Source organism: Cervus canadensis, chromosome X (assembly GCF_019320065.1).
Source record: "Cervus canadensis isolate Bull #8, Minnesota chromosome X, ASM1932006v1, whole genome shotgun sequence".
NCBI lineage: Eukaryota > Metazoa > Chordata > Mammalia > Artiodactyla > Cervidae > Cervus > Cervus canadensis.
The window spans coordinates 119,550,537-119,577,709 of record NC_057419.1 but is presented as its reverse complement, the minus strand read 5'-3'; the positions used below and the strand labels follow the sequence as shown (position 1 = coordinate 119,577,709).

The 27,173-nt window shown below is 35.8% G+C and overlaps 2 protein-coding genes across 8 annotated transcripts in view; one reads left to right on the top strand and one right to left on the bottom strand.

Annotated features, from left to right (window-relative positions):
- Positions 1-2,793: 2,793 nt before the first annotated feature.
- Positions 2,794-27,173, bottom strand: part of SMARCA1 (SWI/SNF related, matrix associated, actin dependent regulator of chromatin, subfamily a, member 1) — a 68,895-nt gene continuing 44,515 nt past the window's right edge. For 2 of the 7 annotated variants that reach the window (XM_043458116.1, XM_043458120.1), the window contains 6 exons: positions 22,794-22,916; positions 20,637-20,769; positions 18,127-18,245; positions 17,790-18,002; positions 4,601-4,742; positions 2,794-3,598 (listed from right to left, as the gene is read on the bottom strand). In XM_043458116.1, coding sequence (XP_043314051.1) covers positions 4,608-4,742; positions 17,790-18,002; positions 18,127-18,245; positions 20,637-20,769; positions 22,794-22,916 — 723 coding nt within the window. In that variant the 3' untranslated portion in view covers positions 2,794-3,598; positions 4,601-4,607. The remainder of the gene's footprint in view (positions 3,599-4,600; positions 4,743-17,789; positions 18,003-18,126; positions 18,246-20,636; positions 20,770-22,793; positions 22,917-27,173) is intronic. The other 5 variants (XM_043458119.1, XM_043458121.1, XM_043458115.1 and 2 more) reach the window with 3 other exon arrangements.
- LOC122434586 (poly(A) polymerase type 3-like) lies at positions 11,765-12,929 on the top strand. Its single transcript, XM_043458122.1, is given in 1 exon segment — positions 11,765-12,929. A coding segment is annotated over 1 exon segment (663 nt). The 5' UTR covers positions 11,765-12,007; the 3' UTR covers positions 12,671-12,929.

The following is a 27,173-nucleotide window of genomic DNA, read 5'->3' as shown; positions in this document are numbered from 1 at the left end:
GAGGGAAATGAAAGCAGTCAGTACGGAGTTTGTTATCAACACAGCCACAACTGTGGCCGACTGGAGCTTCGTGCCATGGGTAAACTCTGGGGAACAACTTTGTTTGAAATTTGATGGCAACTGGAGCATTTCAAAAAAACACTTGGAGAAAAAGCATGCGGACCCCTGTCTCATCACTGACACTGGCCCAGGAATCTGAACAAGCTGCACTGGCTATAGCACCATAATAGACCACAGTGGGGAGCTTTGCCAATAATTGGGAAATAATAAAACTTTATTTGGGTGACAGTAGATATTATAGTTTCACCAGTTAGGTTTTCAAGCCAAACACCCAGTGACTAAGATAGCTGCAAAGATTCTAGTTCAGTAACTTCTCTTAACTAGGTCTCATATAATGGACCTAATTTGGGGGCATACTTCATGGGAGAATGTGTAATCTGATGAGAACCCAGGTTTTCCAGACAGCCTAAGCACTTGTAGGCTGGGGAGCCAGAAGGAATTGTGTGATAAAGACTGAGAGACAAGTGACTCTGATGCAAATGAGAGACTGCTGACCTCTCTATCTTCTTCTGATTTTAGAGTATCCAACAGATCAAGACAGATGCTTTACAAAGGCCTCTGCGAGAGCCTGGGGGTTACTGGGAAACCAGAGTCCCTGGTTCCCTCCTTGCACATTCTCCAAACAAGCAATCAGATTAGGTCAGATTCCAGTACCATCTATTAGACCACTTTTACTGGTGGGCTGGAGCACGGTGCATCTGTCAAATTGCATCCATGGATACAGCACTCTTCCACTGCTTCTGGTCTCTGAGCAGCTGACATGGTAACTGACTATCCTGTTCTTCCAATCCAACACGGCAGTCAGGTCCAGGGTTACTACCCCATCAGCCCAGGCCTCTGGTGTGAAACAGGATTTATTTGTTGGGACTTTGAAATTTTCTATGACAGTTTAATTTCTCTGTGGAAAATTGACAATCAGAGGGGTTTCCTGTGGAGACTTGGGGCATTGTGCATTCCCAGCATCGTATGGTTTGGGCCGTGCTGTCATCTGCTTGTTCGCTGTGTGGACTCCTTGGTAGGCTACATTCACCAGTGATGCTGCACATAATCTAGGAGAGCTGAATTTCCCATCTCTTGGGTCCAAGAAAGAGCCATATGGCCAGGAAAATGGTCCCATAAAAAGAGTGGAAGAACTTACCTGCAGATTTTCTCTCCTAAAGTAGATAGCCACATACAGCTTAGTCATTAACCCCTTTGGGTTAACAGAGAAAGAACAAGTAGAGAGTGTTACAGGTCCATGAAAGAAGTTCAAAGATAGTAATTGTACCTGCTCCCACCCTCCACCTTCATTTCTCCCCCAAGAAATGCTGAACTGATTGATTGATCAGAGTCTAAGACCCTAATTGGGCTATTTTTCAGTGCACAGAACTTGTGGGTATTAAGACGACCCTCTAATGTATAATTTTCTCCATCTCAGGTGACTGGAACTTTTAATTTCATTGGAGTGGAAAATTCTGAGATTTTATTTTGGATCTAAGAGCTCTGAATTGAAGTTTGGAGCAAAGCACCAGCTAGTGAAGTATGACTGCTTACCTTTGCCTCTTTTGTGAACCTTACAGAAAGGGTGGTTAAGCCAAGGACAGATTTGGATATCTCTGGGTCCCTTGACCTAACATCATTGTAAACTCATCTCTTAATAGCAACCCAGTTTCATCCCAACCTCCAACAGAGTACGAGTCTCCTAATAGTGGAAACAGTAAAAATAATCCAATCAGGAGCCCGGCAGTAAGAAATATGAAATCTGGATAATGAACAAAGGCTTGTAAGAGTCCAGCAGACGATGGATTGTCATTCTAGAAGATCTATTCCTATGTTGCAGAACCCCAATGACAATGAGGATGTGAAAGATGCTGACTTGCACCAAGCTTTGCCAGTGGTACACTAAACAGAGTTGGAGAGGAAATGCAAAAGATCTTGGGTCAGGGAGAGAACAATTCTTTAGTCGTCCAAATCTTGTTTTTATAACAAACACCACCATCCCACATGCCCAGCTTTACTTAACTGCTATGCATTTCACACTAGGCTCTGATCCATTTTCCCTGTTCCCTCATAACCTGACCTTGACTCTGATTAATCACACACTAACAGTTTCGTGTGACAGCCCCTGTGGCGGAGGCAGTACTGTAAGGCATTCCATTTGTTCTCCTACATTTGCCAGTCCTCTGGCAAATACACAAGAGCATGTGACTAGTTTTGGACGATGAAATATAAATGGGTGTGACATCTGTCACTTCTGGACTGAGGAAATAAAGAGCCTATACGTGATTCTCCAGAGTCCTGTTCTCCTACGGTGGCAGCTCAATAACCCACATGTTCTAGATGGTGCAAACATGAAACAAGGGAGCCTCGGTCAGACTGGAGCCTGGAGCGACTGTGTGGAGCAGATCTCCTCCCATCTCACATCCCACTGGCCTGTGTGGGATCTGTGGTGGGAAAGATAAAAGCTTTTGGTATATAAAAACTCGGATACTCTGTCTTGTTAACTGAGCATACTTGCATTCCTATAGAAGACCTCCCCCTTTCTTCTGCATGCATGCTGCTTATTTCATACCCGCAACTGAGTTGTTAATAGATCTACGTGTTATACCTAGACTCCCCTGAACTGGCTCTATGTGACAAAAGATCAGGCACAAGTCAGCAAGCAAAGCTTTAACTTTCAACCAAATACATAGTTGTGAGCAATACAATTCAGTAAACACAACTACCTTCTACTGCACAAAACACAGGAAATAATTAAATTTCTTATAGACATTTCTTTATTATACTTTCCCACTTGAATATTTAGAGAATAATTTAAATGTAATGCATACTGACAGCAAGCACAGTATCAAATATTAGTTTTTTTAATAATTTTCTGTTCTCACCCTTTATTCCTTTAGGAAAAAAATATTTAGATGACCTCAAAGAAACAATTATTATGCTAATCACAGTATGCAGTAACACGTACAAGCCCATACTCAATAGAAAAGAAAGCAACAAAGAAGTGAAAAAGTCTTTCTCCTCAAATCATTTTAATTCATTTTTCCACAGCCATATAAATTTAAAGTATGAAACAACAATAATACAGCTATAGAATCTAGGTTCTCTTTCAAAGCAGCGGCATATAAAACATAGAAAAGCTAAAACCTCAGCACAAGCTTCAAAAGAACAAGGACTGAGAGGATTTAGATGAAGACATGAAATACACAAAATACAGTACACAAAAATACTAGAATGCATAAAATATAAAGCTACACATTTCAGGTAGAAAGCATTGTAAAATATATAAAATATGCAAGAAATCAAAACCAAATTGATTTTTCTTAGAGTACCATGAATACACTGGAACTGGCAATTAGCATTTGAAGATGGGAACAAGAAAATAGCAGTTTCCCATTTAAAACTTTATTTCTAGGCTTTAGGATTTCACCTTCTTGACATCCTTCTTTCCAGAGCTCTCAGTAGCTGACTCTGCTTTTCTTTTCTGTGACTAAAATGGAAACAGATTTAATGTTCTGCTCCAATATGCACATTTTTAAATGGCCCAACAATGTTAAATCTAGGATGTAAATGCATCAAAAAAAAATTTTAACATGAATATTCACTTAAATGTTATACTCACAGTTAATGTTCTATATAGCCCAACAAACTATATAACCCAATGTAAAATAACCTCCAAACATGTTTTCTTTTTAAGAAAAGACATAAAATACCCATCAAAAATAGTCATCAAGTTTCTACTTACACATGGTACTAAAAATGTATGCTTAAAGAACTACTTAATACTTAAAATTTTCTGGGAAAAATGTTATTTATGAGTGTATTATTTTTGAAATGTCATGATAGATGCTAAAATATCATATTTCATATATTCTATGATGCACACTTATTTCCCACTTTAGCATCTCTGAAATCAGGATGCATCCTATAATTGATGACAAATCAGAGTTACTTGGCAGCAGTTTTTCTTAGTAGCACATAAATAATGCTTTGTCTTACAATGGAAGGCATCTTAGACTTGATGAAATATGGTAGTTTACTTAACCACACTCAAATAATATGTTAAAGAGTACTTGAAATTGTAACTATACAAGGCAACCTGACTGAGCTAAAATCATCTTACTATTAACAGTTAACTTATTACCAAGTAAATCAAGTAAAGCTTTGCTGTCTCCTCAAAGTTCTTATTTGTATTCATAGTTCCACAAAGATCAGAAAACTTCTTTGATCAAATCAGAACTCCCAGTTTCAACCTCAGCCCCACCCCGCCCCACCCCTCTTCTACTCCCCATGACAACTTCAGTCTCAGTTCAGAGGATTTTACTTGCATTATACTTCTGCTTAAAAGTCATGAGAAATTTTTTTAAAATACTGAGCCCTGTTACTAGGGAGTTCCTAACCATATACTCTACAAACAAATAGGAAACATGTGGTTGTAGTGTAATGCTTTTTCTGTCAAAAACAAATCAGCATTTCATAAAAACCAGTTTTTATAATAGGTATCACTATAGCGTTAAACATAATAGAGGCATTTTAATTATGTAAAAAAAATGGGATCTACCTAAAAGTTAGGAAAATGCTGAAAATTTTACCATTGGAGTTTTAGTTGCCCGTTTCTTCTTTTCTGCTCTCTCTCTTTCCTCAATTTCCATATTTTCTTTCTCAATCAACGAAATCAGAGTATTACAGCGTCTCTGGAATTCCTGAATCAAATAAAGAAGACTTTTAATTTCTGCAACCCAGGTACAACCTTCAAAAAGTGATAATTATTCGATTCTATCATTTCTGTGATAAAGAATCTCTAAGTTGGTATTCTTCAGAACAATATTCATACAGGTTATATTCCACTAAATATATGATAAGTGGATAAATATCATTCAGTGGGAGAATGAGTAAACTGCGGTACATCCATATCATGAAATACTGCTCAGCAGTAAAAAGGAAAGAACTATTGGTATATGCAGAAACCTAAATGAACCCTATCTGAGTGAAAAAAGCCAATTTCAAAAGGTTACATAACACAGTGTTCCATTTATATAGCATTATTAAATGACAAAAGTTTAGAAATGGAGAACATGTCAACAGCTGCCAGGGACTAGAAAAAAGGGGTTAGGGGGTGTGATTTTAAACAGCCAGCATGAGTAAGTCTTCCGGTGGTGCTAGTTACATGTACCTATGTGTGATCAAATTGTATTGAACTACACACTCGTGAGGAGGGCACGGCAACCCACTCTAGTATTCTTGCCTGGAGAATCCCATGGACAGAGGAGCCTGGTGGGCTACAGTCCATGGGGTCACACAGAGTCAGACATGACTGAAGCAACTTAGCACACACATACACATGTGCACACACACCCACACACAAATATGAGTTCATCTATAACCAATGAAATCTGAATAAGCTCTTTGGATTGTACTAATGTCTATTTTCTGATTGTGACACTGTCCAGTGTTTGTGGAAGATGTTGCCATCTGGGAAAACTTGGTGAAGGGTGCATAGGCCCTCCCTGGACATTCCTTCACAGCTTCCTGTGAATCTGTAAATATTTCAAAACAAAAAGTTAACAAAAATCACATTAAAAAAATAAGGGGATGTCCTCTTGTCAAAGTACGATTTGGAAGTACTCAGCTTACAAAAGTCAGATTTCTTTTCTACAGGGCTGCTCAGAGCCTTTAAAGTTCTAATAAGCACTGTCAACCACTAGGGTAGGAGATGGAGAAAGCAAGCAATTCCCAAAGCCATTCAATCAGCAGAAATCTCTTCTCAAAGGATACCTCGTGGGATCAAAGTTGAGGAAATACTGCTGCAGTTGTTAATTCAAAGCAAACAATAGCTGGAAAGATTCCACATTAACCTTGCCACTACCTATATTTCACTGCCAGCAAATCAATGCATCCAAACTATAAACAGCTTTTATGAACGTATGGTGAGCATTAAATATATGATTCATTAATATGGACACTCATATATATTAACCTTGTATACTTTGCTGTATTTTAAAGGTAAATGATGGCTTAGTATCAAAGGATAAATATCATTTAAAATGGTTTCTTTTTGCATAAGCAAAAATATCTGATAAGATATAAAATAGCTAAATGCTCAAATAAAAATGTAGGTTTATTAACAACTGAGAACTTCAACCAAAAAGTGGTCAAAGTACACGAATAGGAAACAAAATTAATTTTAAGTGTCCAAATATTAAAAACTTTTTTCACTCAAAGACATGCAAAGTAAAACAATGATATATTTATCAAATTAGCAAAGACATGTTCATGTGTGTATAATATGTGCATCCAATGTTGGCAATAAGATGGTGAAATGGAAGCTCTCCTTCACTGGTGATGGGATGCCACTGTGAAAAAACTGTGTCCTCCCCAAATCTGTAAGTTTAAGCCTTAACAGCCCCACAGTGTGATTGTTTGGAGAGCAGGCCTTTAAAAGGAAGTAATTAAGGTTAACCAAAGTCGTAACGGTTGAGTCCTTCCGTGTAAGGACACAGGAAGAAGACATCATCTACAAGCCAGGGAGAAAGGCCTCACCAGAAACCAACCGGCCTGGAGCCAAAGCCATGAGAAATTGTCACCGCATGTGGGTACTGTGTTATGGCAGCCCAAGAAGACCAAAATACTATCTTTCTAGAAAGAAAATTGGAAATATCAATGATGTATCCTAAAAATTTCATATTTTTTGAATGAACAATTCCACTTCTAGATGCTTAACGTAAGGAAATAAGAGATGTACACAAAGATTTACAAAACAATATTTAGAGCAGTGTGCTTTTTAGCAGAGAAATCCTGGGAACTAAAGTTTTGCTAATTTGGAAATTATGATATACATATAAATACATCTTAGCATATACACACATACACAATAGAAATAGCTGAGAGAGAACCATGTGCAGAGTTACTGGTGTTTAACAGAAGCTATTTCTGAATATAGAACCAATGGGAACTTTTATTTTCTTCTTTATACTAGCATGTATTTTCTAAATTTTTTGTAATGAACACTGCAACCTGTAACATTTTTTAAAAGTGGCAGATTTTTAAAATACAGTTTTATCTTCCCAAATAAAAGCAATAAAAATGGCACACAGAAATATTATCAACTATCCAAGCAGTTTCTATTCTGTAAAGAAGGCAGAAAACCAAAGACAGTCTAGCCAGAAAAAAAAATTCTTCATTAACAAATTATTGTTTAACTATTAAAAATAATCATCCTCAATTACTCAAGGTTAAATAATTTAGGAAAAATAACATTGGAATTTTCCTTACTTACCAAAACAATAGCAGTATCTTTAATATGCAGAGCAAACACTCTTCATAGCTTCATTCAATACCACACATACAAATTAAACAGCATGTTATTCAATTTATCTATTATAGAAAGGGCTAAGTTGACCCTGATGAGATTTGATTGTTGGTTTCTAGGGAGACTAGATAGAGTCTTTATGTGAAGCTGATTCTTGAATCATTAAGCTATACCCTCTGGCTATTATTATTCTCAATAAGTAATAGTTGCCTGTGACTGCAGATATCTTTAGATACATATTCATGGTTCATATAGGTGATTCAGGAAAAAACTAATACTTTTGAGACAGTTTCATATGCAAGGAAGTAGACTATCTCAAGATGATTATAAATAGACTGTATAATAAGTTCTTACCTTCATTCCTTTTAACCTGTCACTAACTACAGACAAAAAAATAATCTAACTCTCTGGAGAAAGGCATCAAGGAATGAGTGAGTCTGGATGCTACCTTCCTAGCGTAGGTAACGCCACTTCCTCTAAAGATACCAACCCCATCTTTTATTCACATGCTTAAAGACTGCCTAACTAAGCAGATGGTGTCATAAACAGAACACTAGCCAACAGCAGAAATTACAAATAAAGAGGCCAGATTACCAATAAAACAGTGATTCATTTTTTGAATAACTAAATGACAACAAAACGATTCTGAGAAATTTTATGATGTCTAAAGCAATTTTATCTTATATAATTTCTTCTTTCACATACATGTTCCCCCTAGATTCTTTTACCTTTTATCTTTCTATTTTCCTTGGGGTTACAGGGAGTGGTTCACATGGTCTCAAACTGTTTCCACAGTTCTGTAGTCTAATTATCTCTTTCTTTCACGATTTCCCCACACTGGATTTAGGAATGAAATTGAAGGGAGAAAAACAGCACACAAGAGGAAGACAGGAGATACAAAAACAAGAAAGACAACAGAACAAAGTAGGAAAATGACAAATGGAAAACTGTTGTGCAGTGTTAATAGCTGTGGCCAAAGGGGAAAAAAAAGTACTTTGTGTTCACACATGCTCAGGAAATGCTAGGTTTTTAAAAGGTTAAACAAATTTTGTCATGGCAGGACTTCACAGAGCTCTTAGCAGTCTAATGTAGATTGCAAGGGTTAAGGGCAGGATTCAGAACCTTGTTTTGCATATTGTATATTTGCAAATCCTGGAACAATGTTTGGTAGAAACCAACTTGGGAAATGCTGTGCAGGGTAAGAGTGATGGAGAAGACTAAGTTTGAATCAAAATACAAAGAACCTAGGAGCTAAAAACAAAGAACTAAGCAATTTTACTTAATTCAGTTGACAAAAGGATCTCACTGATGATTTTTAAGCAGGAGGAGTCATGTAATCAAAGGTATATTATGTACTCTGAAATCTTCCCCTGATACAGAGTCTCAGTAGGGGGAGCTCATAAAATTACAGACTCTCAAGATTGAAAAGGACCTTTAAAAATCACTCAAGTTGATGCTGAATTTCTTCTATGAGGTCCTTGCTAATTATCTGTCCAGCCTGTCTGAATTCTTCCAATGATGGGGTACTCATTACCTCACAAGATTGCCTAGCCCACCTCTGAGTAAGTTTAAAATATTCCCTTATGCAAAGTTACCATGTGCTACCTTATCATTTCCAACAATTGATTCTAGGTCTAACCTTTGCAGTCAGATTGAACAAGCTGATTCCCTCTTCTGTATGACAATCTTTCAAATATTACAAGGCAGCTCTCATGCCTCCATCACAATCACCACAATCACCACCAGACCTGCCAAACATCTTTCCTTTAGGCTCAATAGGCTCCCCCTTTACCCATCCTTCATTTAACATGTTTCCTGAAGGACTGTATAATGCTTATGTCTACCTTGGTTATATTATTTCTTTCCTTCCAGTTTTCTTACACATTCTTTAAATCAGGGGTCAGCACATCTTTTCTGCGCAGGGCCAAACAGTAAATACTGTCGGCTCGGCAGACCACATGGTCTCTGTCACAACTACTTGGCTTTGCCACTGTAGCATGAAGGCGTGTGGCTGGGTTCCAACAAAACTGTACAGACACTAAAATCTGAACTTTGTACAATTTTCACATGTCACAAAACAGACTTCTTTTGATTTTCTTTCAACCATTTGAAAATGTAAAAATCATTCTTGGCTTGCAGGCTGTACAAAAATAGGTAAAGGGCTGTAGTTTGCCAACCCCTGGTTTAAACTAGACTTTAGACTGACTTTAAGCAAACTGTCTGCCTTGCTTTTCCATGTCTTTTTAATGGTTTATGATTCTGTTCAATGCAAAGTCACCCAAGTCCCAACTTTTGAGTACCAGGACATGGCTCTCTACCTTTATTTAATAAATGATGGGATGTCTGCAGTAAGTGGCGCTGCCCTGTACTGTGTGGTGAATATCAATCACGCCAGGCACCAAGTTCAAACATCCTTTGCCCCAATACTCAGCTTCAAAGCATCAATTCAAAAGGCACAGAAAGCATCAGTAGACTTGAAGTGACTTATTGAAAGAGATTAAAGAGACTCCACATTACATTTCCTATGTACTAAAATCCTAGACACTAAGCCTGCCTAAGTCTGAATGACAGAAGGTCGGTGCCCGCTATTGGTTCAAAGTCAAAAGCAGGTGAAATGAGCAGGAGCAAAAAAAATAAATAAATTGCACTCCACACTGGTGCCTCAAAATTTGTAGGTAGTTCTATAAAGTCAGAATTTTCTTCTATAGTTCTTAGTAAAACGAAACTGGGAGGTTTTTTCTCCTTTGCTGTTTTGTAAACTCCCTGTACTTTACCTTCAGAATCAACACCTTCAACTATATATTCTGTTGTATATTTCCCAGGTTCTTTGTCACCTGGGAACCCCTCTCATACTAACAAAAAGCAATGGCATTCTATGCTAGAATCTCAGGGCCCAAGCACACTGGCCATTAGATGGGAGTTATATATTCTAATAATAATAATATAAAAATATCTTATATTTCTTAAGCAAGTATCAAATGTTATGACAGTTTTACCTAATTGCTGCTACTTAAACATCGTTATTTGTAAAATGTCATGTCACTTCCTCACAGGCTAGCTGATGCTGCTATTTAGTCGCTACCTGTTTGCAACCCCATGGACTGTAGCCCACCAGACTCCTCTGCCCATGGGGTTTCCCAGGCGAGAATACTGAAGTGGGTTGCCAGGATAGCACATAAGCATAGATACGTAAAACAAACTCCTGTTAGTGCATGTATCATATTTCAGATTGTTAGAACAATTCAGTCTTAAATCAAACACTACAGTTACTAATAAAACATGATGCTTACAACTGGCTATTCAAACCGAAGCTGCAGGGATTATAGCCAACTAAAGTCCATCATTAGAGAAAGGTAGATGAAAAGAAAAGAAAGGAAGAGGAAAAAAGAACTCAAACCCATTGCTACATTTCTTCACATTCTATCCAAATGTGACCCAATGATAGGGTCTATGAGACAGAAGCCAACTGCAGAACCAAAGTTCCATGCTCATTCATTCACTGAATGCCCACTTTGTGCAAGGTGTTATGCTAGTACCTTTAGATGTAACCATTTGCTCTTGAAGGTTAAGACAGCAGTAGTAAAAAAATGACTCTGGGGCAGATGGTGATATATTAGCCAAGGCCGGGGGACGGGGTGGGGGGGCAGGAAGAGGAGGAACAGAGAAGAGACAGATAGAAATTTGGGAATTATCAGCCTATATGGGAGTTGAGGTAGATGTTTGCCCATTTCCACAGAGCAGTATTTCTATACAGTAAATCTGACCATGTCACTGCCCTCTTAAAATCTTTCAATGACTCCCCATTTCCTATGGAGCAGTGATCGCAGTTCAACAGGGCCCCTGGTCATTTGGCTGCCAGCTCTTTCCTCATCTTCCGGGACTTTCCTACTCACACCCCAGTACACCAACCTACGTGCAGTTTGTGAATATGCTGTGCTTGTTTCTACCTTTGCACATGCCATTTTCATAGTCCCAGGGCCAATTCCTTCCTGGTCTTTCAAGGCTCATTTCCAAGAAGGGCCTCTTCTGTGAAACCATTCCTCTGACCTAACCCTTAAGGCAAAGTTAAGAACAACTCCTTCTGTACACACTTCTATATAGGATCTTTTTGAAAATTAAGGCTGAAGAGGACATTTTAGTCTTTCAAGCACACGGGGAAATAATATATAGCTATAAGCATAAATACATTTTAACAATTCTAGAGTCAAGAACTCATCAATAATTTTCTATTTTACCAATTTTTTGAATAATGTATTAATTCATATCCTCACATTTCATTAAGAAATTAATGCTCTGGATCATGCCCAGGGTGGCAGCGGCGGTGGTTGCGGGGTTGTGGGGGAGTGACTGGGCGGTGCCGGTGCAGGAGATGATGCCATTTCCAAGTCACAACACAGGGATCACAGCAAACAGCCGCCACAGAAGCACTATGGCATTACTTCTCCCATCAGCTTAGCAGCCCCCAAGGAGACTGACTGCCTACTCACACAGAAGCTAGTTGAGATTCTGAAGCCCTTTGGGGTTTTTGAAGAGGAAGAGGAACTGCAGTGCAGGATTTTAATTTTGGGAAAATTAAATAACCTGGTAAAAGAGTGGATATAAGAAATCAGTGAAAGCAAGAATCTTCCACAATCTGTAATTGAAAATGTTGGTGGGAAAATGTTTACATTTGGCTCTTATAGATTAGGAGTACATACAAAAGGTGCTGATACTGATGCATTGTGTGTTGCACCAAGACATGTTGATCCAAGTGATTTTTTCACCTCGTTCTAAGATAAGTTGAAATTACAGGAAGAAGTAAAAGATTTAAGAGCTGTTGAAGAGGCATTTGTACCAGTTATCAAACTGTGTTTTGATGGGATAGAGATTGATATTTTGTTTGCAAGATTAGCACTGCAGACTATTCCAGAAGACTTGGACTTAAGAGATGACAGTCTGCTTAAAAATTTAAATATAAGATGTATAAGAAGTCTTAACGGTTGCAGGGTAACCGATGAAATTTTATATCTAGTACCAAACACTGACAACTTCAGGTTAACCCTGAGAGCTATCAAACTGTGGGCCAAGCGCCACATCTATTCCAATATATTAGGTTTCCTCGGTGGTGTTTCCTGGGCTATGCTAGTAGCAAGAACTTGCCAGCTTTATCCAAATGCAATAGCATCAACTCTTGTACATAAATTTTTCTTGATATTTTCTAAATGGGAATGGCCAAATCCAGTCCTATTGAAACAGCCTGAAGAATGCAATCTTAATTTGCCTATATGGGACCCAAGGGTTAGTGTATTATTTTTTCCCCTACAAATTCACACTGTGCAGTAACAAGTAGAAGTCATCTGCATAAACTGAGGGAGACTTCCCATTCCGTTACATGTGAGTGGACATGTTCGTATCACACTTTCTTTTTAATCTCAACCAGAATTGTCCTCTGGTGTGAGAAGCATAATTATGTACCCTGGAACCACATTTAATTGTATGTAGTTTATAATATCAAGGTCACTAACAATTTATATATAGAACTGCCTTATAAGTCAAAGTTGTGTGGGCATTTGTGCTTAAAAAAATAATAATAAAAGGATACTAAAAAAAAAAGAAAGCTATGCTCTAAGATACTAATATTAGCTGTTATCACACAATTAAGTACTAGTACATAAAATGAAAAATCATGAGTGGCCTTCCTTATAAAATTTCCTAGGCTATACTGCATAAGCAACAAACAAAAGTATCATTGTGACTACAGAATAGCTTGGAAATTTTTTAACTTGACTTCTGTTTTTCTAAAGTATATATAAAGAAAATTCTTCTCTGACTGGACAGATAATTTATCAAATATCCTGTGCTGAACTAATAACTTAGTTAATGTTTACTATCACAGATAAACCTACACAAAGGGAAGCAAGCTCATAAAAAGCTATAGCAATACTTTCTAAAAAGTATTTTTTCTCCTACAACTCTAATGAGGAATGTCATGTTCTTAATTTTAAATAAGGAACACTTTCATTAATAATAAAACTGTGATTTGAAAACAAACAGCAATAACATGAAATTTTTATTACATTGTACAACAGTGTGTGATTCTCTGAAACACTACCTTAAAAATTCATTTGAACTACCACAAAAGGCAAGGCAATTGTAATCACTAATTATTAATACTTTCATTCAACTCTAAGGTCCATGGCCACAGGATATGCACACGGAGCTTCTTGAGAGTCTAGGAGAGGAAAGAAAAAACTCCCTAGAGTCTAAAAATTAAGAATATTTTTTGGCTAAAATGAAAAGTCAGAGCAACCTTGCCAAGGCAGCATAGTCGCTATATCAAGAAATGTTCTTTATTTCAGACGGCCAAATTCTGCTTTTTATCCTTTGAGTACTTCAAAGAACCTAAGCAGGAGCAAGGACTTACTAATTAAACTCTGGATACTTTCAATATGTCCTTTCCAGTAAACTGACTAATGTGCTAGATCTTTTAGACTTCTCAGATTCTTTTCAAATCTCCCAGTCATGTCAGTCTGTCACTAACTGAATGAAGACAGTGCCCTGAAATTCATTCAGTAAAAGGAATTAATGAGACACTGTTGATAAAGGGATTGGCAACCTTATAGTATAAAAGGTACTATACAAAGTATTATCTTTTCTTCTGATACTTTTATATCTGATATAAAGATAATCAGATACTTTTAATTCTGATAGTTTTAAATTCTGATAGGCAAAGATACTTTTAATTCTGATAGTTTTAAATGTCCTAAGACTAAGACCTCATTATAATACATTTTTTTCTTAGAAGGAAAATGGTTAAGGCAATTCATATGCTCTGAGCTTAAAAATCTAAATTGATCATATCCTTCCTACTTGTTTATGTAGTTCAATAGAGACTGATTACTTACTTAAAGACCACACAATTTCTCAGAGAAAGAAATCACAATCTTTTTAGCACAGAGAAATGGAACTAAAACTCATTTTCTCTTTTGTACAGCCAGCATTTTTAAACGGAAAAGAGCCTCAAAGAAATTTTCAACCTTTAGCTGAAGGCTTTCAAAATGTGGCATATTCAGAAGTGAAGGTTCATGCCTTTAAGCATTTTAAGACTGTTAGTTAAGTCAGAAGCCATGAATTCAGTAGTTTGAGATCTCTGAAAAAAATATAACTACCAAAGTTTCTATTTTTTTCTAAGTATTTCACACTATTTATTGGTGTCTCTGGGAAAGTAATCTTTAAGCAAGATTGTTTTTAAAGATAGCTTCTTTAGTAAGCTAAGTTTAAGGTTTAATCATTAATAAAATGTTAATTTGAACACAGTGACACACTCACATAATGAATCAAGTTATATCCTCTGTATTTTGGGGTTTTTCAATGAAGTAAATTATTTTAATTTTGGAAATCCAACTGCCTCCTTCAAGAGGGAAGTTTCACTTCCTAGATTGTGAATGATCCACTATACAAGACCAATCATTTTAAATGAGGCGAAAAGAGATCATCTAGAAATAACAGTAATCCATTTTTTAATTCCCTAATGATTTATATTATCATGAAATATTCTAAAAAGATGGTCTAAATAGTCTAAATCCAGAAACATACATAAAAATTACCCATTAACTAGGAAGGAAATGATATGGTGGAAAATTTAACAAAAACTCTGGATTAAAATATTTACTATGAAACAAGCTACTATATGTTTTTAAAGATTCTTTAGAAGTCATAAATTCCACCTTCCAGAACATAATTAAGGACAGAATTGTCTTTGTTTTTAACAGACAAAATAAAAGTTTCATTTTTCAGTCACGTAAGTAGTTAATATCTACTCTTTGAAAAACATACATTAGAGATTTAAACCTCTTGGTAAAGAAAGATGTAAATGTTTTGTAGAAAGATGGAGGAAAAGATTTTTTACAAGGGAGTTCAGAGACATCTAGTGGTCGTTAACAATACACTTGGTTTTTTCCTGGAAAATGAAATAAGGTTACATAGTTCTACAGTCATGTTCATATTACAAATAATATAAGATTTTCCCTGCACTTCTGAATCTGTTTCACCCTACTGCTTTAGCTTAATGTTTTCAGAAACTGAAAACAGCATTAAACTCAACCTTTAAAAAGTAGTAAAATATCACTGAAATAATACACAAAACGCTGCAAATGTTCCATCACATAAAAGGGCATGTATGATCTAAAAGATAATTCATCAACAAATGCAGGTGGGTATTTGTCTTTTACAAGCTGTTAATGCTGCTGTAAATTAGATCACCATATGCATAAAACCCCAAATGGCTAAAAATTTTTAATGCCTGGCTTCTGAAAGGAGTTCTCTGCTAAACATGGTCATAGATGCACCAAGCTAGAAGGCACCTTAAAAGGCCAACAAGCTTACTGCCAAAGTCTTCAGACAGTCAAAATAGAATTTAATTTTCAAAGCTAATACAAAAGCTATTCAACACTGTTCTTCAATAGTCTATTTCAACAATCCAAAGAACCTGTCAAACAACTCTTCCCTCCAACATCAGTCCTTCATGCTACAGATTAATCCTCATCTTTTTTATTCTTTCCTCAGTTCTTTCTACTGTGTATTATTAACATTTATACCTCTTCCTATTCTTTTATACAAGTACAGCACTTTACATTCATCCCTATTACTGTCATGTAGCAAGGGAGATTCAATCAATTCATCATTACAATTTCTCTAGTTCCTTTTGTATTCTGGCTTGATCCAAAGTATTTGCTATACCTCTCTCAGTATTATGTATTCCACAAACTTGATAGACACAGTCTAATAACAATCCAGGAACACTCTAAATTTGTGTTAAAGTTTTAACACAAAATATCTGATTTATAAAGCATCCACCAAAATTAGCACCTTCAATATAGCAATTCAGACTTTTCCTTTTATTCAATTTGAACTGAGAATATAAAATGGGTCAGACAAAATATCAAGCATTGCTTCCCATCTCTATGAACTTTTGGCCAAGAAAACATTTATGATAGAAACTAAAGAAAAATGTCCATTGTTTGGATTGTTGGTTTCTGGCTACTTTTAATGTTTCATTGTTGTTCAGTTGCTCAGTCGTGTCCAACTCTTTTAGGCTATATGAATCTATTTTTGTCTTAATTACCTCAACTAACAAAAGACTGACACTGCCAACATTAAAAACATGTTGCATTTATTTCCGGCTTCCCTGATGGCTCAGTTGGTAAAGAATCCACCTGCAATGCGGGAGACCCCGGTTCGATTCCTGGGTCAGGAAGATCTGCTGGAGAAGGGATAGGCTACCCACTCCAGTATTCTGGCCTGGAGAATTCCATGGACTGTATAGTCCATGGGGTTGGGTCACAAAGAGTCGAACACGACTCTTTCCATACCAGCATTTACTTCCATACCAGCAAGAACACTGCTAAGCGGCATTAAGATTTAATAGAAACACAATTCGTGTCAGAAAGTAACAGGAAATTACATCAAGCTAAAATAAAATCTCTTCTTAATTATTCAGTCTCATGATATTCTTACAAAAACTCAGGCAACAATTCCTTCTCATTAAAAATAAATTCTTAAGTTATTCACACAGTCTCAAATATCACCTGCCTCATTACAAAGGGGAAACTACCTTTACAGTGGAGAGCTCTGATGGCCACCATATTAACCCTGTAATCAAACTCACCATCACCAAGAGTGTGACAACCCGACATAATGAGCCTCCTGATGTGATGCAATACGCATCACTTAGGCAGGCTCTTGCCAAAAATGCTTAACCTAAATCTAACTGTGAGCAAACAATGAGACACATATTGGGCATTCTACAAAATGAGCCTGGGTACCTTACAAAAGTCACTGTTGTGAAAAACAAAAGTTGTAGATTGAAGAGACTAAAGAGACTCAACCAAATGCGCTATGTGAACTGTGACTGACTCATCAATTTAAAACAACAGCTATGAGAGATACTTTGGGGACAAGTGGAAAATTTTGTACATGGACTGTATACTAGATGATACTACTGAATCAATGTTAACATTTTCAGGTAGGATGATGGTATTGTGGTCATGGAGGAAAATATTTTTATTTAGGAGATGAACACTTATTTTTAGGAGATAAATGCTGAAGTATTTAGAGGTGAACACATGATGTCTATGACCTACTTTCAAATGGTTCAGAAACATAGATCTGTATATTAATAAATAGAAAATACAGATCTAGATTTCTGAACATAGCTGTGTTTCTGAATTCCTGAGTATAATATATAGATTCTATTTGTATAGATAGATTCTATGTACGTAAGTATACACACACACACACACACACACATATACATATATATACACATAACGCATATACTAGTAAGAAGAGAAAGCCAATGTGGCAAATGTCAACAATTACAGAATCTAAGTGAAGGATATGTGACGTTTGAAATTTTTCAAAATAAAAAGTAGGAGGAAATAAGCAAGAAAGGAATACATACCATGGCAGTTCTAGACTTGATAAACCAGTCAAATCTAAACTGAGGAGCATTCCGAACACACTGTCTCAATTCTTCATACACGTTTTCTCTATCAAAGCCCATTTTGTGTAACATACATATCAGGAATCTATCTTCTTCCTCAGTATAGTTCTTTCCTTTGCTAGTTCCATACTGAATACGTAACTGATGAAATGGAGCCTTGTATCTTGCAATCTATAGATTTAAACAAAATAGTGCTTCTAACTAAATGTGCAGTAATAATAAGTCAAAGCCAACCACCATTTAATCATCAAGTGAAACAATCTATTGGTAATTTGACAATTAGGAAATATAGTACTTTAGCATCCAGGGCTTTCTTGATACTAATCCTTCGTTGAATTCTTGCTTCTCCACGTTCAATTTGAGCCATAATTTTCTCAATGTCCTGTAATTCATTGCAACGCTCCCAAAACACAGCTGAAAAAAACAAGAGTTATTATTTCACAATTCTGTCATCTTACATAAATGAATCCAAGGAACTATAGAATGAAGACTTAACAGGAAATGATACAGTGAACTTATACTGTTTATACTTAAGATTCAGATTCATCAGTATATACACACACACACACACATACGTATGTATGCATATACACAGGGTTCCCTGGTGGCTGAGACGGTAAAGTGTCTGTCTGCAATGCAGGAGACCCAAGTTCGGTCCCTGGGTTGGGAAGATCCCCTGGAGAAGGAAATGGCAGCCCACTCCAGTACTCTTGCCTGGAAAATCCCATGGATGGAAGAGCCTGATAGGCTACCGTCTACGGGGCCGCAAAGAGTTGGACATGACTGAGTAACTTCACTTTCACTTTCACGTGTGTGTGTGTGTGTGTGTGTATATGTTCAATTATTAAATACTCTTAAGGTGTAATAAATGAGGGATATTAAATACCTCTTTTCATTTAAAAGTAAGACCTCACCAAGAAGATTTTAGGTTAGCAATTTTCCTTTCATGAAATATTATGAAGCTTTTTTTCTACTTTATTTATTTATTTTTTTATTTATTTGGCTGCACTAGGTCTTAGTCATGGTAAGTGGGATATTCTATCTTAGTTACAGCATGCGGGATCTAGTTCCCTGACCAGGGATTGAACCCAGGCCCCCTGCATTGGGAGAGTGGAGTCCTAGCCACTGGACCACCAGGGAAGTCCCTATTATGAAGTTTTTAATTATCCATCTCAGATGACTAGAATTTCAAAAGATACTACAGATACTGATTTAAGCTATGTTTTTATTTGAACATTATATCCTCTAGCACAGCCCCAATTAAGCTGTCCTGAGTTAGTCATCCTACCTGGCCTGGTGTCAATTTGAAGGAATATCTGACATAATATCTTCTTTAATCAACTTTTTTTTCTTACAACTTCATACACATTGATGCTTATTCCCCTTCCTATCTTTTGAAGAAAATTCTACTTCAGAAAATTTCTCAGCACATATCTTTTTACACTATTTTCATTCAACTCTTGTGGCTAAAATTTAACTCTCTCCTCTATTTTACCCCTTTTTAAGTCTCCAAATGCCCTAAACTTATGCGGCAAATGTTAACAGCAGTAGTAATGTTATGCTGGTATCAAAGTAAAGAACATTCATAGACTTGATGTTATACTACACGAAATAACAACTCAATATAATCCACCTCTAAAGTCCCTGGCAATCACCAGAAGGCTCTTTCACATTTCCAAAAGAAAAATAAAGTATCTTCTCCCTAATTACACATAGACTTATTCAAGCACTAGCACTATAAATAAATTAAAAGTTAAAAAATAAATTAATTAAAAGTTGTTCCTAGTCTGTATTAATCTTTGGCATATTTATTAGCATTTCAATGTTTCCTCCCTACTATTTTTCACAGCAAAAATATAGAATTTCACTTGTTAGGCTAAGTAGGCTTTGAGGGGCTAGCACAGAAATCTAAACCTACTTTGTAACATTTCTAAGGGGAAAAATGTCCTAGGTTCTATATAGCTGCTGCTGCTGCTGCTAAGTCGCTTCAGTCATGTCCGACTCTGTGCGACCCCATAGACGGCAGCCCACCAGGCTCCTCCGTCCCTGGGATTCTCCAGGCAAGAACACTAGAGTGGGTTGCCATTTCCTTCTCCAATGCATGAAAGTGAAAAGAGAAAGTGAAGTGGCTAAATTTGAGAACTCAACCTATTTGGACTTTAGAAACTTCCTATGTTCTACATAAAGAAAACTTACTACACATACTTGTCTATTTTAGTAAGATTTCTTTTCAGAAGCCTGAGGTTGGCTGCACTGTGACATGGAAATCAGTATCTACTCCATATGCTTTGGCACATAATTTAGTTCTGGTCAAGACCAAAGACACAGCTGAGTAAGAGAGGGAGTTGATTCCAGGACCTATCAACAAATTTATTCAAGCAGTCTTTTCAGATCTACTCCAGCTTGCCTGGAGTTAATGCAATTCATATAACCTCTCTGGAGCAAACTGGAACCCTGAGAGTGTCTGAGGATCTAAAAGAACCTGATAGGAATTCTCTACTTCAAGGACAACCTAGAAAAACACTAATTCCATCCACTGAAACTGAAGTCTTAGACTTGACTTGCCCAGAACCCTTGTTTTATCGGTGCTATACTTGGCTCTATTAGCTAACTAGAAGGGACAACAGCAATTTGTTTTCGTAAGTCTTATAATCTTTTCATAGAAATGCAATTATATTTTATACTTTCACCTACAGTTTATTCATAAAAGTCTAAAGGTCTCTGAACAAAGGTATAATTAAACTGACACAAAGAAATGCATAAGGTTACAAGTAAAACACCATTTTTGAAGTTATATATACAAACCTGAATACTCCATGACCTCCTCAGGGGATTTGCCCTCCACTTCTCGAGCTATATTATCAATGTCATCTCTTCCATATTTCTCATTAGCTTTAATGAACTGATTGAAATCTCGCTTAGTCCAGTTTGTGAATCCCTGTGAACAAAAAAGCAAGCATCATCAATAGAGGTTAAATTAACAACTCCAAATATTGTTCTATTTAGCTCTATACAACAATACATTAAAAAGAGGTCAAAAGACTTAAAATTTTTCTCCTTATAAAATCCCAGGTTTTTTTATGTTGGAATCAAGTTGAGTTAGTGTTATTGCAAAAATAACTGCTTTTCTATCATAAAGAGAATATATTTCCCTGTAAGTACTAAAAACTGATTTATAGTTCCAAGATATTATATAGTTTTTAACTCCATATTTTATAGATGCCTACTACATTAAAATACAAATACATAAAATAAAAATGCTAATATAAATGCTGAAGTCCTGGATATTCCAGTACTTCATTTTTTTCACAGATGTGTTCCCATGTAAATTAAGAAAAAAATGTGGATGCTTTAAATCAAAAAAATACATAAAGAAAAAAAGACTGAAGAAAATTTTTATAACTCTTTACATCATTCCAAACTACTATGAATAAATAATTTCTGTTCCAAATTATATTCATAAATAGGATTTCTATAAACGGTGTTATTGGGCCCACTTGATTTCTTTCCTAAAAGAGAACAGTTCGACCAATCAGTGTTTTCAGTCTCTTTGGTATTTATTAGCATGTCTCTGAAGTCACAAGACTAAATTTGTCTTCCACTCCTCCTGTCCCAACTCACATAAATGTGATACCCTCAACAAAGCAAAACTCCATCCCTAACCTCTAGTTGATAAAGTTTTCCGATTACCCCACATCTTGTTCCTTTGTACTCCTGTGATTTTTTGAAAGATTAATTATTTAGGGCAGTAAAGAAAAATAACTAAAGATGACTTCAAGTACTAAGAGAGGCAAAAAATTGATTCTGTTTCTAATTACAAACAAAAGCAATTTCTCAGTTGAGACTGTATATTCACAATATGTTGTACATTTACAATATACTGCAAGCCAAGGAACATTCTAAGACCATAACTTTATTTTTGTGTTCAGGAAATAAATTTTGAAAATAAAACATGAATATTTAAATGTTTTATTTTATTCTATGGTAAGTCCTAATATTTAGCCAGCTGCAATTACATTTTCCAACTGAACTTTATGACTTCCAGGCATTTGGCTCAGAAACTTATGAATGTAATTTGTAAAAATTCATTAAGTAAAATTACATGTTATAACAAAGAAAATATCTATATAATAAATAAGATATAAATATAAAAATGAACTTTCAATAATTAATATGGAAAATTTCCTAGCACTGTGCTTTGCATATCGCTCAAAAGAATTTGTTGAATAATAAATCTTGCTGGCTATTTTCTATACTAAGGTAGAACACATTTTTATTTATTATTTTGCAAGTATCCTTTGCATTGTAATTCTTTTTATCTTCTACAGGTTGTTTTGGAAGTATGTCACTCATAAAACTCATTAAAGCAACAATGCCCAGAAAGCATTAATATATTGTTCAAATGAAAATGTTTATATTTGTTATTAAATATAAATATTATTTAAATATTTAATAATTATTAACTTTTAACGATACAATGAGTATCGTTAAAAGTTTCAGAAATTTCTCACCATTGTATTAAAGTTCTTTTCAAGAAAGGATATGAAGCATTTTTAGAATTATGAAGTCATTCCATAAATAAAAGATTAGTAGAGTATAATTTCAGAGGACAGCTCATAATCAATAAAATAAATTTTTAAGAATATGCTAGTAATTATTGTCTATCAGGATTCATATGCAGGTTAAGTGACTTTAGTATAATTGATAAAATGCATGTCTTATTTCTAATAATTGACACATATTTTTCATTTATGTATCTTTTAGTATTTCCAAAACTGTTTTATGTAAGGGATTAAAAAATAGGGACAGCTGATCTAAATGTATGTCTACACTAAGGCCCTGTGCTGTGCTGGTGTGTCTGATCAGGGTACCAGGCCCATACAATAAAAAGTAAGTGTGATCTGTATTTTCTTTTCTTCTACTGGTTGACTAGAAGTATTTCAATCACTTAAAATATTTTACTTGTGTGAGAAGTTTTTCTTTTTCTTCAGTCTCTTCTGGTGTAAGAGGTTCAGCTCCATCAATCTTTTTTTGTTCCTCTCTTTGAGCAACAGCTGGATTTGGGATATCGGGATTCCTTGGGACCTAAAGATCGAGAGATGTGTTATGAGTAAACTGTTGAGAAAAATTAATTAGGGGTATACATACTTGTATCAATATGTAGAGTTATTTCAACGGTAGATTATCATACCATGACACACGATCCTCTCCACATTTCTACTACCATGATATTACCAAAGTAAAATAGTTCTTAAATGTGCCATGTGGTATTTTATAGTTAAAAACCCATTGCTAAATGCCACATTATATTCTAGATTTAATCATACTGTGGAACAAAAAACATCCCTATGATATCGTTAATACATGGTAATAATATCAATATCCCCAACACCAACATTATACAATAAAATCTCAAGCCCAGAAACAAAAAGTCTGGTAATACAGAAAGAGTCCATATTCACCTGGCAATATAGACCAGGGTATAGAAGTGGCAATGCACCTGAAGATTGCATCCAATGCTCTGATCAGTTCAGCGTGCAAAAAGAAAGGAGTGCTTTTACTGCCTGCCAGGGTATGGAAAGAGAGACCATCTTCACATAAAATGCAAAGACTGAAAGAACTGACAGATAAAGAAGAAGCAAAAAAAAAGAGAGAGAGAGAGAAAGAAAGAGACTATATATATATATATAAGAGGGAAGGGATAAGCAAAGCACACAAACAGCTGCGATGGGGCCTGCAGTCAAGGGAAAAAGACTACAGCAGCCGTGACCAACAGAAAGTGTAGTGTATACTATACATCTCTGCATAGTATAGAGAATCGCAATACACTGACAACTGAGAAGAGAGCTCAAGTTCAAAAGACTGAGGACAGAAGCTCAGCTCTACAAGGAAGCAAGCAGTCAGCCAGTCATCTGTATCTCCAAACTGTAGCCCCAGGGGCCTCCGTGTGGCCCCATGAACACAGACAACCCGTACAGTTCAGCAGTATGGAGCAGCATTCGCTGTATGGAGTGATAAACTAAGTTACTCAGCGCAAAGCCTCACATCATTTTTAAGTGCATCTGCAGTGACAATGCAGCACATTGATTTAGGAGGGCAGGTATATAACATATATAGTACATTATTTATAGCATTCCACTAAATACGGCAAGAACAGGATTGATGGTAAGCCTTCCACTGTTTGGAATGCACATCATAAATGACTCATCCTCCAGGGGTATCAAATAGTCACGGTTTTACTGTGATGTAATTATAAATGCATATTAGGGTATATCTCTCTAATCATTATACATATTTCATAGCGTTTCAACCACAGGATTGTAACTTAAATGTTTTAAAAAACTATTGTATCCAGTAGTTGTTTAAATATGAAACCTACTAACTGGGCATTAAAAAGAAATACTGAAGGACTTCCCTGATGGTCCAGTGGTTAAAACTCTGTGCTTCCAATGCAGAGGGCACAAGTTTGATCCCCGGTCAGGGAACTAAGATCCCACATGCATAGTGTGGCCAAAAGAAAACATCTTAAAGAAATACTGAAAAAACAGATTCATTTGTAATCATCAGTATGAGACAATCAAATTAGTAAGTACTGACTAAATGTCTATTTTATCCATAGCACTATGACAGGTGTTCACTAGAATATAAAAAGTAGCCAACATGGTCCTTGCCTACAAGGAGCTCACAACCTAGTTGTGGAATTCTGAGCTGTACTCTAAGAATTCTAAAGATCTGGGGAGATGGAAAAGAGAGGAAGAATATTCTAGGCTGAAGCAGTAAAGCAAAAACAGTGAAGGCAAAAACCAGAAGGAGCAAATATAGAGTTTATGTTGAGAAGGGATAAGAAACAAGGCCAGGTGGAGACGGAATTAGAAGGCCTTCTCAAACCACACAGTAGGCAACAGCAAGCCACTGGAGATTACAAGGGAGTAGTGTTATATCACCTGTAAACCTTGTGCTGGATGGACTGAAGTAGGGAAGCGACTAGAGGCAAGAGAACCAGCTAAACTAATCTAGAAATGAGGTATGATCACCTGACCTAGGATGATAGCAAATGGAAATGAAAAGGAAGCTGTAAATTAAAAATGAAGTGTAGTTCAGTGATATGCATGGTTTAACATAACTTTTTTCAATAGCTAAATTCCACTGTTAGATTACCAGCACACCAGCAATTTCACTCTGAACTATCACAAAGACTTTTAGGAGAATGCTTACAACAGCTTTACTTACAAGAGCCAAAATCCAGAAAACAGTCCAGATGTCCGTCAACAAGAGACTAGATAAGCAAACTGTGCTATTTCCTTACAATGGAATAGTACTCGGCAGTAAAAAGGAATGAACCATTGATAATGAGACAACATGGATGAATCTCAAAAACATTAGGCTAAGTGAAAGAAGCCTTACAAATATTATATGATTCCATTTCTGTGAAACTCTAGAACAAAAAACCTGATCTACAGAGGAAAATAATATCAGAACAGTGAGTTTATCTGGGGAGTGGGTTTGGGAATTGACTGGAAAGATGCACTTTCTGGGGTGACAGTAATGTTCTACATTTTTGTAGAGACTTCAGTTATGTGGGCATACCATTTGTCAAAATTCATCAAATGATACACAAGATTTATATATTTCAATGTATATAAATTTTATCTTAAAAATCAAATAAATATTGAACTCTGGCTAATAATATGCATATTGAAGTGCTTTTGGGTGAAATATGTCTGCAACTTAGAAATGCATAAAAAATTAAGGATATTCATTTGATAGAAAGCTGGAGAAATGGTTAAATAGGTGATAAAGCAAATATAGTAAGATGTAAATTGGAGAATATATGTGGTGTTCACTGTATAATTATTTCAACATTTTTCTATATTTGAAATTTTTTCATAATAAAATGTTGAAAAAATTACAGACACAGCTTTAAAAGTTTAACAGACCCCTTAAATTGCTGGTGAAGTTACTTTGGCCTCAAATTTTAATTTTAATTGAGGAAAACCTATTTAATTTAAGATATTGCTCTACCAAATAGCTTCGAACTTTGCATACCCAAAAACCCTTACTTTAACAAAAAATTTCACAAATACCTCATTTTTATGATAGAAAATGAATAATACACCAACACAAAATAAACTGCTTATTCCTATGTAGATATTCCCCAATACTAAAAATTCATCCCTTGAATCTTAATAAAGGCAAAATCAGAATATTACATTATACCCATTAGATTTTAGGATCCACTGCTCCTATTTTTAATACAGCAAAACTTGAGAATGACATTTAATTTTACATTTACTATTTTAATTCTAAAAATTACTCAAAAATAGCTGTTAGAATTTTTTAATTAGAAATGACTCAAAATTCCTAAATTCCTGTCTCTCCTACAAATAATCTACTTCTTAATATTTATTATTTTTAAAAGGTATTCATTTTTCACCTCATGAGGTTTTATGAGCACTAAGCTTCCCTTGATCTCAAAGTGCTGTAAAAGAATTAAATAGACAAATTATAGGCCAATAGACCAAACAGATACCTAGATAGTATCTCAAGTACTCACATTGTATATATCTCACTGATGGTCCCCAGCAACACTTAACATACAAGAAGTTATCTTTCAAGAAAACAGCTCAATTATTATTAGATTTCTAGTCAGATTGCAAGGAATTTGTGATTAAGAGCTATGTTCCACGGAAAAGTGAAAAACTTTTAGGAGGGTCATGTTTCTTAGGAGTTTCAGCAAGCATTTCATAGAAATATGGAGTACAGAATTAAATGTGACAACACACAAAATGAAAGTAGTGACCTGAAATCAACTCACGTATTTTAGTTCTACCACAGCAAAACAGGTGGCCCACAACGACACATTACCAAAACTCACAAAGATCATAGAACTTCCTGCATTTGTCAAATGTTTACATCCACTTCTAAAGAATTTTTTTTTACTGAAGATATACGTTAGAATGTTCTACAGCCTTCTTCAGCTTCTACTACGGCAAAACTCTCACTGCAGGTCTTTAGACTTCATGGGACTTCAGGATAGTCTGGATTTTTAAAATTCTGCAATTGAAATTTCAATTCAGTCACCTTCTTCCAACACAAAGATTTTAGTGAACAAGTAATTAAAAGCATTAGGGGAACTCCTTTAAGTCACAAGAGCAATGAAGCTTCTGAATATGTCTAACTTGCAACAAGGTCAAAACTTAGACAGCAGGGAAAACAGGCACATGATACACATCTCTCCACCAAGTGGTGACAGCAAAACAACTACTTCTCTCAGCTTCAAATAAAACAAAACTCTTCAATTCCAGATCTTATTATCAACAATACTGCTGTGACTTTGTCATG